The following is a 20,266-nucleotide window of genomic DNA, read 5'->3' as shown; positions in this document are numbered from 1 at the left end:
AAGAGAAAAAAGGTCGGCAGAGAAGATCTTCCTCTTTATGAAAAGGACAGAAAATAACAAGCTGACCTATCATGGAGTAGGTCGCAACAAAAAAAAAAAAAAATCTCCTAAACAGAAGCAAACCGTTATACTTTTGGACAACACCCGGGACAAGCAACGGGCCGGAACTTGCGGCGCCATGACACTTCTTCTGGGGCTGAGAGAGCGGAGCCTGGACGGGAAACTGGGAGGAATTCAGATTTAAGAAGGAGCTGCTTTCTGCTCTTCCAACCGAAAATTTAAAACTTAACTTCAGACTGCGCTGAATGAAACTGCGACCTCATTTCCATTAAGTCCAAACTACAATCGGTCAAGACGGAACTTCAGTCAGCCGTTTCCAGCATCCAGTTGGATGTGAGGACTGTGAGATAGAGGTTTCTCACTGCCTTATTGGATGACATCACACAGCTTCAGACCAAAATTGACTTTTTAGCTGCTGAATTAATTAAACTAAAACCTCTTCCTCCACTTGGAAGGTCTGATCATAACCTGATCCACCTTCAGTTACAGTACACTCCTTTGGTGCAAAGACAGACTGTGACCACTAGGACAATCAGAAAGTGGACAGCTGTGGAGGACGCCATCAGAGACTGCTTTGACACCACAGACTGGGATATGCTTCTGAAGTCTCATGGTGAGGACATCGAGGGTCATACACACTATCTAATAGATTTAAATGTCTGCTTAGACTATGTTGCCCTTGCTAAGACTGTCCGCTGTTACCCTAATAATGATATATGATGTCTGAATCGACGGATCTGTTGTGTGGAGTCCTTCAAGGTTCTGTTCTGGGTCCTTTATTGTTTTTGCTGTACTTGATTCCCCTGGGTAAAATCATTCAGAGATTTCCTGATGTTACCTTCCAAACTTAGGAAAATGATGTCACAACACAATCTGGAGCTTGTAATCCATTTGTGTCTTCTCGTCTGGATTTCTCCAATACTTAAAACTCTTCACTGGCTTCCAGTTTCTTTCAGGATAAACTTTAAAATTCTGGTTCTTACATTCAGAGCTATTCATGGTCAGGCTCCTCCTTACATCACTGATCTGATCCAGCCTTACACCCCAGTTCGGGCTCTGAGGTCTGTGGATCAGAATCTACTGATGGTTCCTCGCACACGGTTCAGGACCAGAGGAGAGAAATCTTTCCAGGCTGTTGCTGCTAAGCTTTGGAACGATCTTCCTCTCTCTTTGCGCTTGATGGAGTCTACTGACTCCTTAAGACTTTCTTATTCGTGCAGGCTTTTCCGTGCATGATTTTGTCATGTGTCATTCTCTGTGTTATCTTGATCTTTTTAGTATATATATATTTTTAAGCGCTTTGTTTAGAAAAGCGCTCTATTAATTTGAATAACTTACTTACTAATAATAAACCGTGGGTAACAAAGGAGGTCAAGGAAGTCCTTAACAGGAAGAAGGAGGCTTTCAGGAGCAGGGATAGAGACTCCATGAGGTCAGCACAGCAGGAGGTGAAGCGATGCTTGAGGAAGGCAAAGGACAACTACAGGAGGAGGTCGAAGGAGAAGCTGAGTGGGGAACAAAGCTCCACACAACCGCTTCCCAGCTTCACCTCACTCCAGGTACACAATGTACTTTGGAGGATTCGTCCATGGAAGGCTGCTGGTCCTGACAAGGTGTCTGCTCGACTGCTAAAGACCTGCGCTGCTGAACTAGCTGAGCCGCTACAGCATGTCTTCAACCTCAGTTTAGGCTGGGGAAAGTACAAAGCGTGTGGAAGACTTCCTGTATCGTTCCAGTCCTGAAAAAGATCCGGCCGAGCGTGCTGAACGATTACAGACTGCTGGCACTGACTTCGCAGCTTATGCCTGGAGTGTCTGGTCCTCAAACACCTCCGGCCACAAGTCCAGCACGCGCAAAACCCACTGCAATTTGCCTACTGGCCAGCTGTTGGTGTAGAAGATGCCATCCTTCACCTCCTGCATAGGACCTACTCCCACCTGGATAAAGGAAGTGGTACCTGGACTTTTCTAGTGCCTTTAACACCATACAGCCCACTCTGCTCCAGGACAAATTGACACAGATGCATGTGTACACTGGTCTGGTCTCCTGGATTTTGGACCATCTTACTGATCGACCACAGTTTGTCAGGCTGAAGGACATCACGTATGACACTGTGGTGTGCAGTACAGGAACACCTCAGGGGACAGTACCTCTCCTCTTCACCATCTACACTTCAGACTTCTGCTACAACTCCGAGCTGAGTCTGGTCCAGAAGTATGCTGACGACACTGCCATTGTTGGATGCATCAGGGACAACAGCAAAGACGAGTATAGGAGTCTAATACGTGACTGTGTGGACTGGGAGAGGAACCACTTGCAGCTGAACACCTCAAAGACCAAGGAGCTGGCCTTGGACTTTGGGAGGTCGAGGACAAAGCCATGTCGAGTGTCCATCACAGGTGATAAGGTGGAGATAGTTGACAACTATAAGTATGCATTTATGTGACACAATAATACAGCATTTTTCTTCTGCTGTTGTGATGTGTGGAAAGAACTCTGGATAGCTCTGCTAGTGGATGCCAGAAAGGCTTTTGATAGGGTTGAGTGGGATTATCTTTTCCCGGTAAACTCGGAATTGGCAAGTATTTTATTTATTTTATTCGTCTACTATATACGTACTTCTCCTCAAGCAAGTATCTTCACCGATGGTATCCGATCTAAGTATTTTACATTATCAAGGGGCACCAGGCAGGGCTGTCTGCTTTCAGCTTTACTGTCTGCATTAGCCATTGAACCACTATCAATTTGTCTCAGACCATCTCCTTCCTACTCTGGTATTTCTAGGTTTGACAGAAAGTTTAAACCTTCTCTTATGCAGATGATTTAATTCTGTCTCAGATCGTGAAAAAATCTACTTGGGATATAATACATATTTTGTAAAGATTTGGATCATTCTCTGGGTACAAAATAAATGCAAACAAAAATGAGTGCTATCCAGTTAATCAGTTAGCCTTGAAAATCCAAAAATCAGAACTTTCTTTTAAAGGTCCTTTGGGTTTTAGGAATGAATTGTACCTCCCTAAACCTTTTTTTAAAGACATTGAGCAAATTATCTCTTCTTTTTTCTGGAACGGAAATAAATCCCTGCATTAGTAAACCGTGCTTTTCCTCTGCTTACTAGTTCAATTCCAACACATCTTATTTTACTCCAATTTAGGAAACATTTACATTTTACCAGGACATCTCCATTAGCACCTCTTCTTAGCAATTACGTTTTTCAACCTACATTGACCAACTTCAATTTATGAATTTCAAAGATCTATTTAAAGATGGCTTATTCCGCACCTTTGCAGATTCGACTGGTAAGATACAGCTTTCTTCCTCTCACCTCTTTCTTACTTTCAGTTAAGACACTGTGCAAAGGCCCTGTTCCCCTTATTTCCTTCACTGCCACAAGATTATGAGCTGGGTTTTTTTTTTTAAACATCAAAACATCAATCCTGTACAATACAATACAATGTCTAGATTTTAAAGTAGAAACCAAATCAAGAGTGGCCTGGGAAGATAAGCTCGGACTGAGATTTAAGGTCGGATAATGGTGGGATTCACACTACAAAAAGTATATTCAGATTGTTTGAGCCTTGAAATAGAATACGATAAATATAGCACATCACTGATGATTAAATTACTCATTAGGTGATGTATAAAGGTTATTTCCTCCACAGAGCTTCGAGGGTTCCTGTTCACCTGCTGGAGCTCCTGACCCCCTGTTCGGCCACTGTTGGCTTGGATCAATTAATGATCTTCCCAGGAATATTTAAATAGGACATAAAGTACATTTGATTTTCCATAGCAAGTTTTCTCACAGTACAGTAAAACTTGTTATTTATTTGGGTTGAGGAGCCTTTGAATTGATACTTAACACATATATTGATGAGGTGCTTCTCCCTAGTATATGAATGGGGGCGTTTAGATACACACATAGACATAAACCTATACACATAAATCCACATTGATGTTGGTCAGACTGCCCCCCCGTTGTTTACCTGACTCTGCATGTTCTCTCATCCAGCAACATAAATGTCAAGCATTATAGCTAATGAATCGATCAGTAGGAGACTTCTACTCTCCCTGCTGTTAGAAATAATTGCCCCCTCAAAATTTCACTAAATTATTTACACACCTGTAGTGGTGGCCAAGTTGTGACTCCCAAGATTGTGTCACTATGCGCCTCCAATGTTGGTATGCCATGAACTGACAAATAATTGTAAAATAGCATGAATATTTGCACTAAATTGTAATTTCCATTAAGAATATTTTTCCGTTAGGAGTTACCGTATTTGTTCAAGGATAAACTCAGGAAAATGTGACATTTAAAAATGGTTATATAAAGTAACCGGGATAGGAACACCCACTGTGTGGATTTTTAAGGGGGTCGTGTGTCATTGTTCACAGAACATCTAGCTGCTAAATTGATCAGGCAGTTTATACCAAAATCCAATTACTTCATCTTCATTAAAAACAAGATAATTCAGAGATGAAAGGTTTAACCGTGACTATATCATATGCCAGGAGTCAAACTGATAGCGTAACTTTTCCAACAGATTTGGGTTTAGTCTAAAGAGAAACATTAACACACATTTGGAAGTTGGGTATACAAATTATAAAGTACAGCTTTTGGTAGCACTTAAAAAAAAATTTGTGTTGCTTTTAAATTCAAACACTCTGTTTGCAGGCTAAGTGTTAATCATACATTGTAAAATATATACAATAGATACTGTTTTAAAGTAAAGTATTTAGAGATTCAGAGAATATTGGAGATGACTATATAATGTATTTTACAGCATAAATGGAAACAAATAAACCTGCACTACTGATGTAAACATGATAATTAACACTTAATGGATTTTATGTGTTTAGAAAAATGTAGATGTTATTTTATTTGCAGAATTATGCCTTGGTTGTTGGGCGGTATTTTTTGTCCAGGTAGATGAGCTTCAAGTAATAACATGATTTTTTTTCCCCAGTGATCTGGGGATGAAATAAACATATTCATGGTTTTAAACATGAATTTAAAAAAATATAAATTAATATTTTAAACTTGACAATTCAAGACAGGATTGCAGTATTTATAGATGTCTAGTCTAGATGGAAGATGGTCGGGCATGGGTGATTAAAAATGTATTTGGGTTTCAATTGGATTTTTATTATGCAGATGGACACAGTACTTTGACATTTAAAAGGATGGATAATTGTGTCTAATTAATCCAGTTTGAATCAGTAAGTGTTCTTCTGAATGTCACTAGGTTTTCTTCCCTTTTCTTTTCTTTTACTATAATACCTTTATCAGCAGTGGTTTCCTCAAGAGAAAACTGACTCAACCCTGAAACCAGGAGCAATTACCAGAGTTTCAGTTTTGTCCACATTTAGCTGTTAAATTTTTTCACTCAGCCATTGTTTGATTTCTAGCAAACAATTGACTAAGCTGTTCAGCCTCTGGGGCTCAGTTGGACCAAATGAGCAATAGAGCTGGATGTCATCAGCAAACATGTGGTAAGTAACATCAGGAAATCTCTGAATGATTTTACCCAGAACAGAACCTTGAGGCACTCCACACAACAGATCCGCTGATTCAAACCTTATTTGATTGGCAGATACACTGAAACTCTGCCCAGAAAGGTATGACTGGAACCACTGTAACACAGACCCAGACAGTCCCACTTCACCCATCAGTCTTCTCATCAGGATCTGGTGATCAACTCTGTCAAAGGCTGAGGACAGATCCAAGAGAACCAGAACAGTGAATTTACCTGAGTCAGCCGACATCATGATGTCACTGGACACTTTCAGTAACGCTGTCTCCGTAGAGTGATGTTTACGGAAGTCAGACTGAAACTTCTCATGGATGTCGCTCTGATCCAGGAACAATGTTAGCTGCTCAGACACCACCTTCAACAATATTTTGGACAGGAATGGGAGCTTAGAAATGAGCTTGAAATGAATGAGATTAGTCAGGTCTTAGCCTGGCTTTTTAAGTAAAGGCTCCACAAATGGCATGTTTAAATGCACTGTGGAAAAAAACCCTGTGGAAAGGGACAGGTTTACCATTTTGGTTACCCATGGGCCAATTACATCAAAGACTTTAATAAATAGCCTACATGGAAGGACGTCTGACGAGAAGGAGGAGGGTTTCATCTTGGTCACCAGCACCCTGACAGGACAGCCGATATTCCTGAGAATCCGTGTCGATGTCATGTGTAAAAGTCCTACATCGACTTTCTGATGCTAAACAGAGAGTCACGACCATAGATCCGTAAGGCTTAAGGCATATCCATAGTGAAATTAGCAAAATATCAGCATACACTCAATAGCAGGAGCCGACTTGAGGTGCAGCCGATCAGAGGCTATGCCCCAAGCGGAAAGTAAACCAATGTCACACAGGCTGCAGGTCTGAAATGATATCAATGTATTTTTGAATGGTTGAATTAACTAAACATTTAGATGTAGTGGACAGATTGTATTCATTTTCATTTTTTAATTTAATGAGAATCCTCACAAGAAGAGAAGTGTTGGGAACAGTTGAATTAATTACTATAATAGCCAATATAACGCTGTGTTAATTGCATAACTGGGATATTTAATTATGTCCGTCAGACCAGCTCTATGAAGAACAACAGGACACAATACAGCTCTGCATGACATCAGGTTAAGACCTTGATATTGTCAGTGTGGATATTAGCTCATGAGCTGTAATGATGACCCCGTCCAGTTGTTCTGATTGACATTCTGAGCGCCATCTATTTGAAATACAAATTAAATTACAGATAAGGTTAACATAGAAGTTTAGGATGATGAAAGAAAATGTGATCATAATTTCAGATCACAAGAGCATAGCTGATTCTGAAGCAGAAATGCCGGCTGTCTTTAAAACTAGTTTTATAATCCTTATCATGATTGATGTGTAATGCTAGCATACACTCAGGGGGTCAAGGACACATTTAGATCTGTAATCATTATTGATTATTATACTAATTTCTGTACTTGATTAAGTGCAACTGACAAAATTCCTGATTTCACAAGAGAATAACTGACGACTAGGTCTACAACTATTCGTGGACATCGTCAACAGAAAATGGGGCACGACGATGCCAAAGAAACAGACATGGTTCTGATATATACTTTATGTTATGGTTTTTGTTAACTTCAGGCTGGACTATTGTAACTCTCTTCTGTCAGGATGTTCTAAGAAGTCTCTCAGAACTCTTCCGCTCATTCAGAACTCTGCAGCTCGTGTCCTGACTAAGACTAAGAGGCACGAACACATTTCCCCTGTGTTGTCTTCTTTACATTGGCTTCCTGTAGAATTTAGAATACAATTTAAAATCCTTCTCTTAACCTATAAAGCCTTACATTGTCTAGCACCAACATACATTAAAGATCTAATACAAACTTACCAACCCTCTAGGACCTTATGATCCTTAAACTCAGATCTATTAGTTATACCACAAATCTCTAAATGTAGATTTGGAGCCTGGGCCTTCAGTTTTCAAGCCCTTCTGCTGTGGAACCAACTACCGGCTTTTGTCCGGAGGGCAGACACCCTCTCTATGTTTAAAAACAATCTTAAAACCTTACTTTTCGATAAAGCCTATAATTAACCTAACTGTTTATCTTAGCTGCTATAGGCTGAGAATGCTGGAGGAGTTTTAGACACCGAGCTCTGTATATCCTTCTTTTCTGCATTACATTCATCACCTGTGCAGTTTAAACCCACACCTCTTTATTTCTCTCCCGGAGCCCCAGGGCTCCACCTCCAGAGCTGCTGCTGATCCAGGATCTTCACCACGTCATCAGATCCCGAGTTCTCTCCAGCACCTCCATGGACTCTCCCATACTCTCCTCTTTTTTCTCACTATATCCTCCCTCACTCTTCTCCTTATCCATCTGTCTTTTATAAAAAGGGAAATTGGTTTACTTTATATATCAAGAAGCATAGTAAAAAAGGTAAATTTTTCATTAAAGTGCCCATTTTTCTCATTTTTTCATTATCATTTGCACATAATAAAAAGCAACCTCAAACTAAATTTAAGAAATAATTTCCAGTCTTCTTTAAAAGATAAGTCGGCTAATGGTTTCATTAATTGGAGACTAGTGAAAATAGTTTTAATTTTCAGCCCTACTGATCAGTCACTCTCCAAACAGATACCGATTTTGGGTTGAGTAGGTACAATTGATGTACATTCTATACACACTGAGAAAAAAAACACAAAGGTTGCTCAACCTGGTCTAGGCAAAACTCTTTGAAGTATTTATCAATTTGGACTAAACATGGGAAACTGAAAGGCTTTTGCAAAGAGCCAAAAACAATATTTGGACCTGCAGTGTCAGCAGTTTAGTTTGCACTGAACACGAAAAGGCACCAGTTAAATATGGATGTAATGAGTAGAGGCAGTGGGAAGGCTGTGTAGTGCAACTGACACTCCATCTGTTTCACTTCCACAATAATATGCTGTTTATCATAGAATGGAAATGCATCTCTTCTTTCTGATTCTAGTTTCTGTAACCAACTGAATGGATATCATTGAACACCCGTTCAATATAATCTAATTCAACATGTTACAACGCAACTTTGCAATTCAGAATTAATATATTGAAAAGTCAAATTGCTTTTGCTACCACATTCAGCGTATTTGCACGAAGCAAACTCATCCAGTATGATTTACAGAATGAAAATGATTGCTGGCAGAACCAACTGACCCCCTTAAGCAATTCTACAGAGAAAAATCTACAACCAGAGAGAGATTCAGTCATTTCAGTTAAGCTCCCTCTCGTGAAGTCTTCAACACAAGCTGCAACTGGTTGATAAGATCTCAAACCACAGGATGGAAAATTCATTTCAGGAAAACAACATGGGAGGGAAGATACATTCTAGAGTAAAACAAGAGAGAAAAAAAAGACACATTCAATCTGAATCCACTTTTTTGATAGAAACATATGTTGGCCTAACAAGATTGAAATTGGGCAGATCGTAAAGTGGTTAAAAAGTTTTAAAAATAGGAAAGTGAAGTAGTGATTTGTTTTCCAATTGATTCAACTATGATCAGTGTGACTTTCACTGTCAGTTAAACATTTAAAAAGGAATTTGAGACAGATGCTTGCTCAGGCAATATTGCAAAGCCTTCTGTGATGATGTTATTTTGCTGACATAAGATTTTCAGGTAGGGATGCTCTGATCAGATATTATATCGGGTATGGGGTCCGATCCAGACTCTCTAAGTCGGATCAGGTATCGGTGAAAAAGTAAGTAAGTAATTAAAGCTCCGATCCACCATCTGATCCAAGCAGTTTAATTACCATATTTGCACTGACACCACGCTACAGCGCCCGTCAAGCAGCTGCTGCTAACAACAGAGCTAACAGCACCACTCATTTCAACTTCAGACCGTTTTTTCAGGGTAAAGGGAAACAACAAATCTTACGATTTAACTCTTATTTAGATAAAAAAGATAGATATATAAAACTTTATTGATTTACATTTTGTCCATAGAATGCTGGTTAAAATTAAAAACTTTATTTGAATAAATACCATTTCATCCTGCCAGGGTAGAAGACTAAGAAGACATTATCATAACTGATTTTTTTTATATAATATTTGATTTGACCTATTACATCTTTTTGTGTTTTATTATTCTAAGCTCTAACTCTCTTATAGCATCTCTCAAGATATGCCAAAAACTTGCCATTTGAGCATACGGTCGTTCGAACTACATCTGTCTTCTACCATGTAGTCTCCTTCACTGGCTGAGAGAGGTGGCAAGTAGGGATGCACCAATCCAACATTAGGATCGGGCATTGGTCCGATCCAGCCTCTCAAAGTCTGTCAAGCAGCGGCTCTGCTGCAGTGTCGATGTGAGCGGATGTTTGGAGGAGAAATTACACTAGAAGATTCAACTAACTTTATTAAACATCTAAAGATGCATCAAATAAGAGAAGATCAAAGAAACAAGAAATAAACAAAACAAAGCGGTTAACTTTTCTGTTCTGTTTGATAGTTTGATATTTGTTTAGTTTCATTTAGAGCATTACATGATATGGACCAGTACATTTAAAGTAAGAGGCATATGTAAGCCATTAACTGGCAGGTAGAGAAGCAATAAAGATTTACCTCATAGTAACTCCTAACAGCGTTGCAGAAAGCTTCATCTGCCAGAATTTGAGTTTCTCCGTTGAGGAAGGCAAGGAATCTCTCCTTTACTGCCTGAAGCTGTTGCTTGTTCACCTGAGAATAAAGATTGAAAAAGATTAGTGAAAGAGAAATGGGTGTGTTAAAAAGAGAAAGATAAGGAGAGAGAGTCTGACTTACAGATTACATTTTAGTTGTGATTACAATTAAACAATATTTAATTGTATTCAAACAATACACAGTTTTTGTATTGGATTGACAAGATAGTTTGATAGCTTAGGAACAGCTTTGGTACATACAATGGTGGCAAGGAAAATAAAAAACAGATTACAAATGCAATGCAAACTGAAATTCAACTAAATAAATTAACATTAGTTCATTCAGTCACGTAATTCTTGCAAATTCTCCCATTTTAGTCTGTTTCACTTTCACTTTGTTTTTTTTATTCTGTTATAATACTGGGTACAGACTGGGAAACTATGTTTGTAAAAGTACAGCTGATTGGACTTTGAATATTATTAAACAACATTTATTGTATCATTATGTATATTTTATGGGTATATCTCTTATTTTATTGACCTATTTTTATTTAATTCATATTTTTTTCCATTCTTTGTTTATGTATTCCCACCACAAAATATATGAGGTTGTGTTTATAACTCTGGCAATAACAATTTCTGATTGTAATGCAATAGTTCTGCATGATTGTGAGGAAAACCCTATTGGAAACGGATTAATATAGAGGATCTCAATACATCATTTAGCTGGTCTGTGGATCGTTTTAAACTCATTTTAGACCATTCGAAGGCCATAAGACTTCCCCTGTGACACATTTGTCGTTTAAGCGCTTTGTTATTTACCTACCTACTTACTATTACAAGATTGACATTCTTGTTTGAGAGCAGCTTTAACAGAACAGCATCAGAAGACATTGGCACAGTTTAAAACACACCCACAAATATTTAACCTAAATTATGGAAAACTTTGGGTTATGCATTGATTAAGCATGGATTAAGAACAGTAGTAAAACTAATTTCAGTTCACCTGTTGAATCATTGTAATTTAAATAATTTGAACTGTGTGATTGTACAAGGTAATACATTTTGCATTAGCATAGCCACACACACACAAACATGCCAGCAGCAAGCAGAGATGCACGTCTCAATTCAAATTTAAGAACCAATGTCAGGATGTAAACGCATGGAAAACACTTTAGTCAGGTTATTTTAATTGATCTGTGCTGCCATCATCAGATTAGACAAGTTGTTCGTGACACAATTAATCGCTCTGCCCTAGTTCATGGCATGAAAAGACTCATGCCCAACTTGTGCTCATTGTAGGAGTACAAACCAACATTTCCATTTTTTCTCAGATCATAAGCATGGTATATATATATATATATATATATATACACACACATATGTATATCCATTTCATACAGAGACCTGTGCTAGTAGTATTTGTTACCGCCTCTACTGCCAAATGTTGCGGGTGGACACATTGGAAGGAACATTTTGATTCAAAGTAATATCCCTAAAATCTTTGGCTGGAAACATTTTCCAATTTCCTCTAATCTAATGAGATAAGACAGTCAATCATAGCAGGTGTCATACTTGTCAATCATTTAAATCATGGTGTGAAATAAGCTGTCAAAACAGTCGTGCCGATCTAAGTGGAAAAGACTCAGTTGTCTGTTTTTCTCTCTTCAAACCAAGTGTTTTTATGTTGATCAAAGCCATTGATCAAGACTGATTCGATGCAAATGGAACTTAATTACCCCCGAAATAACCCATCAGCAGTGTTTTTCTTTGTTTAGATAGTTGCAAGTCAGAAACTTTGAATACAAATCTAAATTTTTTTTATTTATTGATTCATAATGTGTATATCAAGCACTTAGTTGTTGTTTTTTTTAAAAGAAATTTAACAGATTCTTAATTCACATTATTGTATTGGAGTGTTTTGCTTTACATGTTGCAATTTAAACTAGTCAGTCTTGTTTAGTTGACCAAATATAGAAATATAAAAAACACTTATAAATAACACACCGTAATTACTCGCAAATATATCTGGTATATCTGTTATTCAGGTTTGCCAACAATCATGTATCAAATATGATAGATACCACTTTGTCTGAAATTTCCTCCATTCAGTTGACACACCTGAATATGATGCATTAGCTTAAATGCGATGGTGGCAAAGATCTAATTTTAACAAAAAACGTACATCATGTCTTAATTAAGACAGACATGAATTCATAAGACATTCCAAAAAAAAACCAAGTATTTCAATAACATTTAAAATAAATTAATTTACATTTTGTTTCCAGTACCTCTAAAGACGTGAACATTTTGGGAATCAATACTTGAAGAGTGAAAAGTCATACAAACCTGATCTTTGAACCAGAATGACTGAATATAGCCCCGCAAGTTATTTTAGAAACTTCCTGCCGTCTTATCTTTGCCAGGCAGATTGCAAGAGCTCGAAAATCAAGAATATTCACACCCAGTACACAAACACTTCCTCCCTTGATACACAGTGGACAGCCACATCCGTTTGAGTTGGTCATCAGCACTGTGAATCAGACATCATTAAAACCATTTAACCACACGAGAGGTTCACAAGAGCTTGGCAGATCCCTCATGTATTAGAACAACAATAAAGACAATTGGGTGCAGGTGAAGTGGTAAATCAAACTTTTCATTTAAATATTTCTGAGATATCATTCCACTTAGGTTGGTAAACATGTTTCAAACAAGTGAAGTCAGCATTTTATTAATAATTACAAAGCCCCCGCCTCTGTTAGACAGATACCAGAACTGACGTTAGCGGGTACATATCTATGCAAACACAGCTGTTTAGTATGGGACGCTCTGTATATTATTATTGTAAAGGATCAAAGGTCTTTAACAAAATGCATTAAAGGAGTGGTTATAAACCTCACTGTTAAGTTTGTTAATCCTAAAGACCTGTGAGAATAATACAAAAATGTGCGATATGTTAATAAATACCATTCACACCTTCAAAAGAGAAAGCTACAAGAGGAATACGATGGAACATGGTCGAAGAATCTTTTGAAGAATATGGCACTATCTATTGAAACTTGGGCTAAACTACGTTTACTATTCTTCAACGAGCAAGTTACAGATCACTTTGACCACCTGCTGTACATAACAGCTTATTTGATATCAATCGTTTAGAATGCTTAAAAAAAGCTTCTACTGATGCTTATGAGGTAAATATCTTCAATAAATAACGTTGATAAAACCAATTAATATATGGTAGGAAATTAAAACATTTTCTAGTTAAACATAAACAATTTTTCATAACTACTGGAATGAGAAAATATCAATACATTTGTATATCGCAATTTTATTTAAAAAAAAAAAAAGTTATACCTTTTTTTTTTTTTTAATAAATATTTAACTTTAATGGTTTACTGTATATATCTATAAAAATATTTACAATAAAAAATACTAATATATACATTTTTATATTTACTTTATTTTAGCGGGCTTGTCTGTGTTCTGAAAAATAAGTAAAGTTAATTTTTTTTTTCTAAAGAAAAGCTACGTTAAAAGGAAGTAAAAATTAGATTGTTTTGACAATCGTTTGTATTGTCTTTAGAATCTTAATTTTACTTCTGCAAGCTTGGGGTCGAAATCGTATTGAAAACTGCTGAAAATTTAAACTCAAGATTTGTACAATGTGTAATGTGTAATCACTTAATTTTTATTTTTTCCCCCCAATTGTGATAAAAGTATAGTTCAGGAACCAATATCGAAGTTAAGGTATCGGAAATTCCTGGGACCGATACCCAGCCCCATCATTATCACGTTTCATTTCTACATTCTAATATTTATTGTAATAATAATAATATTAACAAGCATACAGAGTAAGAATGAGGAACAGCTTCTCAGCCTAATTTGGTCCCGTTCTGTAAAAACATTATTTTGTCCATTTTGACATTATTACTTATTTATTGAATCTTTACTTTCTGCCACCAATGATGATATACATTGTAACTTTATTATTATTATCATCAACACTAATGTTTAATCTCTTGTGCTGTTGTGTTTCTTTACACCAATTGTATTTGTTCATTTCATTCATGTCAATGGATATCAGTTTACATACATCTGCACAGTGGTGTACATACATATATACACACTTACAACAGTACAACTAATGACTCCCTATTTAGATATGTTCTTGTCCATATTATTATTAGCATATATTATTATTAATTATATATTATTACTGGTTCTGGACCACTAGTGATTGTGTATTGTCCTCCATGTTCAGCTTTTATAATCCAGTGATCTTTAAAGTTTTTATTCTTCCAGTTTTCTAAAAAGGAAGAGTGAGATCATTGCTTCTTAGCTTTTTTCTCCACTACTGTTGCTTCTGATAAACAGTTGAGGGTTTAGGCTGTGTTGCAGCACTCGGTGTTGATAAAAATTCATGATGTCGCAGTGAAGAGACACTCAGCGGGGAGAGGTTCCCATTATTAACACCTCTGTGGGTTCAGACTGATGACTTCTCATAGCTTCGTGACATGTGCTCATTTTTATAGACAGTGATGTCAACTAGGAGTTGTGTCGTGCATATCATTAAGGAAGCAGCATTAGCTTAATATAATTTAATTACTATTTTACTTTCTCTCTCTTTTTTTAAAAACATCATCCAATTTGATAGGAATGCCGCAAAATAATGGAAAGGCATTATAACAGCTATATTTGTATAAAGACAATACTAACAATAGTCAATAAATTCTATTAACAACATTAACAAAAATAAAATTTGTTGGTACAAAACATAATACACTGTTCATGTAGGTTGTCATTCTCAACTAAAAATACTTGTAACAAATGATTTGCGCATACCACTTGATTCACCATCAATAATTATTAATTGATCTTATTATTTCGGTCATACTCGCCACCATCATAGATCGGTACAGCATTTGCATAACTTCCGACACCGCCCCAGTTCGCCTGCCGATCTCAGGCTCCATTCTTTCCTCACACGTGAACAAGATCTCAAGATACTTCAACTCCTCCACTCGGAGCAGGATCTCATTCACAACACGGAAAATGGTCTCCACCGTGTCCTAACTGAGAACCATGGACTTGGATTTGGAGATGCTCATTTTCATCCCTGCCGCTTCACACTCCTTTGCGAGCCTTTCCAGCGAGAGCTGAAGGTCACAGTCACAATCCTACAAAGAACAGACTTCCTGATGAAGACACTGGAAGAGAAAGAGTTTCCACCAGGATGAAGAAAAATAATGAATCAACTGACACACTGCAGCACAAAAACAAATGAGTTGGAAAATCAAAGGTGGAGGGTGGTACAAGTGCAGGGAGAAGAGATGAAAATCAAAAGTGACACTGGGGATGGAAATGTCGACTGTGACTTCACCAATGGAGGTTTAAAAATAGAAGCGGAAGCTTCGCCTCGGCATGTATTGGAAGGCCGTTTAAATCAATTGATCATCGTGAAAAAATAATTTAAATGTAATTCAACCGATGTAGAGTGGTGCAGAGATGAGAATTGTAAAACATTGAAATGTCTCTCAGTTACTATGCGTTGACACCCCTAATCTGAGTGGTGTCAACATTAACATGTGTAAACGGGTACACAGTCAACAATTTTATTAATTAATTGTAGTAATTAACATTTATTTTAAACATAAAGCACACTGGATTATAAAGTGCCATGTTTATATATATATATAGTTTAATTGATACAAAAGTGATTACAGAACTTATACATGGTTGTTCCAATACTTTGCGAATTTTCTCTTATTGCATGTGGTCCTGGAACGTAGTAAGTAAGTAAGTACTTTTTATTTATATGGCGCTTTTCCAGACCAGGGTCACAAAGCGCTTAAACAATCAACAATATTCAATTAAGTATATACTTTAAAGGGCAAGATAAAACTGATAACACAACAGGAGTTCTAGAAAATCAAGAAAAAGCCTGAACAAATAAAAACGTCTTAAGATGTTTCTTGAAGGAGTCAGTAGATCCATCAAGCGCAGAGAGAGAGGAAGATCGTTCCAAAGCTTAGGAGCAACAGCCTGGAAGGATTTCTCTCCTCTGGTCCTGAACCGTGTGCGTGGAACCATCAGTAGATTCTGATCCACAGACCTCAGAGCCCGAGCTGGGGTGTAAGGCTGGATCAGATCACTGATGTAGGGTGGAGTCTGACCATGAATAGATCTGAAAGTAAGAAAACTATAATAACACCTAGCAAACACAATAGAATAGTATTTCTGGGGTTATCTTTGCCAGGTCAGCTTATAATATACAATCATTGTATGGCCATCTGTGATTTCCTCGTGGATCCTTCGAACAATACATGGATCCTTTTACAACTTTTTCTAGTCAGACCTCTTAAAAGGACAACTAATATGTTCATCCGAGTGTCAAAATTCATCCGTTTCCAACTCCACTCACGTAACCTCTGGTTCACCGTGATTTCAGACTGGGGAGAACTTTATAAAGTAATAACTTCAAAAAATCTTCACGATGAGGCAGAGGGACTTCTTAGAGTGGAAGACTTCAACATTGAAACCACATGATTCAGGAAAGTTGGGTTTCATAGTAGTTGCACTTTAGGCAAGTATGATGATATGAGAGAAAATTGTCAAAGCCAAGTATTGAACAAGAAAAAAAAAAAAGCTAGTGCCTACCGACTAGTTGGTTAACTGCTGTAGTGTTGTCTACCTGAGAACTCACATGCTTGCTATATATTTTAAAGATCAAGATAAAACTGAGAACACAACAGGAGTTCCAGAAAATCAAGGAAAAGCCTGAAAAAATAGAAACGTCTTAAGATGTTTCTTAAAGGAGTCAGTAGACTCCATCAAGCGCAAAGAGAGAGGAAGATCGTTCCAAAGCTTAGGAGCAACAGCCTGGAAGGATTTCTCTCCTCTGGTCCATGTGTGCGGAACCATCAGTAGATTCTGATCCACAGGCCTCAGAGCCCGAGCTGGGGTGAAAGGCTGGATCAGATCAGTGATGTAAGGAGGAGCCTGACCATGAATAGCTCTGAAAGTAAGAACCAGAATTTTAAAGTTGATCCTGAAAGAAACTGGAAGCCAGTGAAGAGTTTTAAGGATCGGAGAAATGTGAGTTCTTCTACTTGAGCGGGTTAGAATTATCGCTTCAGAGTTCTGAATCAACTGCAGGCGAGACAGCTCCTTCTTGTTAAGACATGAAAACAAACTGTTACAATAGTCCAGACGAGAAGAAACAAACGCATGGATTACAAGCTCCAGATCATGTTCCGACAACATTTTCCTAAGTTTAGAGATTTTTCAGAGTTGAAGGAAACAGTTTCTGGTCAGTTTTCTGCAGTGTTGAACAAGAGACATGTCTTTATCAAATACAACACCCAGGTTTCTCAGGCTCAGTTTGACAGACTGACTTAAGTCACCCAAGTACTGACTCAACCTGGAACCTTATCATCAGGAGCAATCACCAGAGTTTCAGTTTTGTCCACATTTAGCTGTAAAGTGTTTTTACTGAGCCATTGTTTTATTTCTAGCAAACAATTGACTAAGCTGTTCAGCCTCTGGGGCTCAGTTGGATCAAAAGAGCAGTTGAGCTGGATGTCATCAGCAAAAATGTGATAAGAAACATCAGGAAATCTCTGAATGATTTTACCGAGGGGAATCAAGTACAGCAAAAACAATAAAGGACCCAGAACAGAACCTTGAGGGACTCCACACAACAGATCTGCCGATTCAGACCTCATTTGATTGGCAGATACACACGATACACACAATAGTGACTGGAATTGGTTTGCAAATGTGTTTGCGCTGGGAAGTACTTTCTAAATGTTGTGTGTATGCTTAAGACAGGCCCTCAAATAGGGTTATGGTGGTGTTAGTCAATAAAGTAATAGATTTAAACTTGATTTGCAAAGCATGTTTTTACATTTTCTCAAGTTCTTGGCCAACTTTAACTCATTCCAGGCACATGGGTTGAGAGGCATAAGACACTTCCGGAAAATTTCTTGGCAGAAAAGTGTGAGGTTGAGGTAGTGATTCCTAAAGATATTAAAGTATTATTATAATACATGTTTTCCCTGTATGTTTTAACAGTTAAAGGGGCATACAAATGTCATTCAACCAAATACGAACCAAAACCAAGATTTAGTACTATTAACTGATTTTCAACATCTGGCAGTACTGTGAGTTTTTTTAAATGGTGTATTAACAGTTAACATTTTTTTTTTTTAAAGAAGACAAGTGAGCTGCACCATTAAAATGGAATCATCTTAGAAGACACAAATAGGCAAATTGAGACCAACAAAAAAAGTTGTTTTGCACTGTATCATCCTTTTACTAAACCCTTGTTCAGCCTCTAACTCAAGGTGACCCGGAGGCCGAAATCAAACGTGTTTGAGGTGTTCCTTGTGTTATTTCAGGAAGCTAGGGAGGCAGTTCACCTTGATCCAGAGGAGACACAAGGAATACATCAAACAGAGTGTGTGTCGGTGAGAAGTCCTCTGATGGCAATGTTGTGGATCAAGTGGCCCATGGTGGCAGTGGGGTTATGGTATGCATAGGCATATGTTATAGATGAAGAACACTGGTGCATTCTATTGATGGCATTGTGAATGCAGAGAGATACCATGAAGAGATTCTAAGGCCCATTGTCACCCACCTCATGTTTTAGCAAGATAATGCACAGCCCCATGTTGCAAGGATCTGTACACAATTCTTGGAAGGTAAAAACATCAGAGTTCTTGCAAGGCCAGCATACTAACCGGACATGTCACCCATTAAGCATGTTTGGGATGATCTGGATCGGCGTGTACGACAGCGTGTTCCAGTCCCTGCCAATATCCAGCAACTTTGCAAAGCCATTGAAGAGGAGTGGTCCAACAGATCCCCCAATAAAACAAAACTGCATTTAGAGTGGCCTTTTATGGTGCATTCACTTGCAGTGTGAAGTTGGTGGGTGACTTTTCGTGGGAGAAATAGTTCAAGACGAAAGCCCACAGAGCACCACCAACACCTTAGCGTTTCGAACAGGTCGACACCGGTCGAGGAACCAGCTCCGTTTATAGGCGATCCGATACTTCGGAAGGTTAAACTAGCGAAGCCAGCAACCGTAGTCTGCCTACCTGGGGCCAGAGTGGGCGACATTGAATCAAATTTTAAGCTGCTGGCTAAAGCTAAACATGAATACAGTAAGATAAGTATTTATGTCGGCAGCAATGACATCCAATTAAACCGGTCAGAGGTCACCAAGATTAATGTTCAGTCCGTTTGTGCATACGCACAAACAATGTCGGACTCTGTAGTGTTTTCTGGACCCCTGCCTAACATGGCAATGATGATATGTTTAGTCGCTATTCATCATTTAATCGCTGGTTGTCGATGTGGTGCCCCCGCAAACAGTGTTGGCTTTGTAAACAACTGGAAGACTTTCTGGGGAAAACCTGGTCTGATTAGGAGATCCCACTTTGGAAAGGAGCGTCTCTATTTTCCAGCAATGTTGACAGTTTTGTTAGTCCTCTTTTAACGTGACAACTCAGACCAGGAGGCAGAACTGCAGTCTCACACACTCTTATGCCTTCATCCTACAACAGTCTCCTGCCTTTAACCACATAGAGAGGGTGAATCTGCCAGTTTTGATAAAACCAAGAAAAAAGGCCTGCAGTAGAAGAGTTGAAAATCTTATTCAAATACATACTTCCGCTACTCTTGTGCAGGACAGGAGAATTAAGTGTGGATTGTTGAATATCCGATCCCTGTCCTCAAAAGCTGCACTAAATAATGAACTCTTATCAGATAAAACCATTCACTTATTCTGCTTAACCAAAACCTGGCTGTCTATAGATGATTATGTATCTTTAAATTAATCAACACCACCAAGCCACATTAACTTTAATGCCCCTTGACGCTCTGGTCGAGGAGGTGGAGTCGCAGCTATAACCAACTCATGTCGGTCAACCTTTACTAGACCACAATCTGATTTCACCAGTATTATACTTTGCATATCTAATACAACCTTGAGATCAGGTCAGTCACTTCGCTTTGTTGGAGTCTATCGTCCCCCTGG

At 38.1% G+C, this 20,266-nt stretch overlaps 1 protein-coding gene across 4 annotated transcripts in view; it reads right to left on the bottom strand.

Moving 5' to 3' along the window:
* cadps2 (Ca++-dependent secretion activator 2) overlaps positions 1-20,266 on the bottom strand; it is a 112,982-nt gene that overhangs the window by 71,882 nt on the left and 20,834 nt on the right. For all 4 annotated transcript variants that reach the window (XM_087796604.1, XM_087796605.1, XM_087796606.1 and 1 more), the window contains exon 2: positions 10,166-10,279. In XM_087796604.1, coding sequence (XP_087652730.1) covers positions 10,166-10,279 — 114 coding nt within the window. The remainder of the gene's footprint in view (positions 1-10,165; positions 10,280-20,266) is intronic.

The sequence above is a fragment of the Callionymus lyra genome, chromosome 8 (genome assembly GCF_982586985.1).
Source record: "Callionymus lyra chromosome 8, fCalLyr1.hap1.1, whole genome shotgun sequence".
Classification (NCBI taxonomy): Eukaryota; Metazoa; Chordata; class Actinopteri; order Syngnathiformes; family Callionymidae; genus Callionymus; species Callionymus lyra.
Note: the sequence above shows the minus strand (reverse complement) of the source record. Positions and strands in the feature narration are given on the sequence as shown.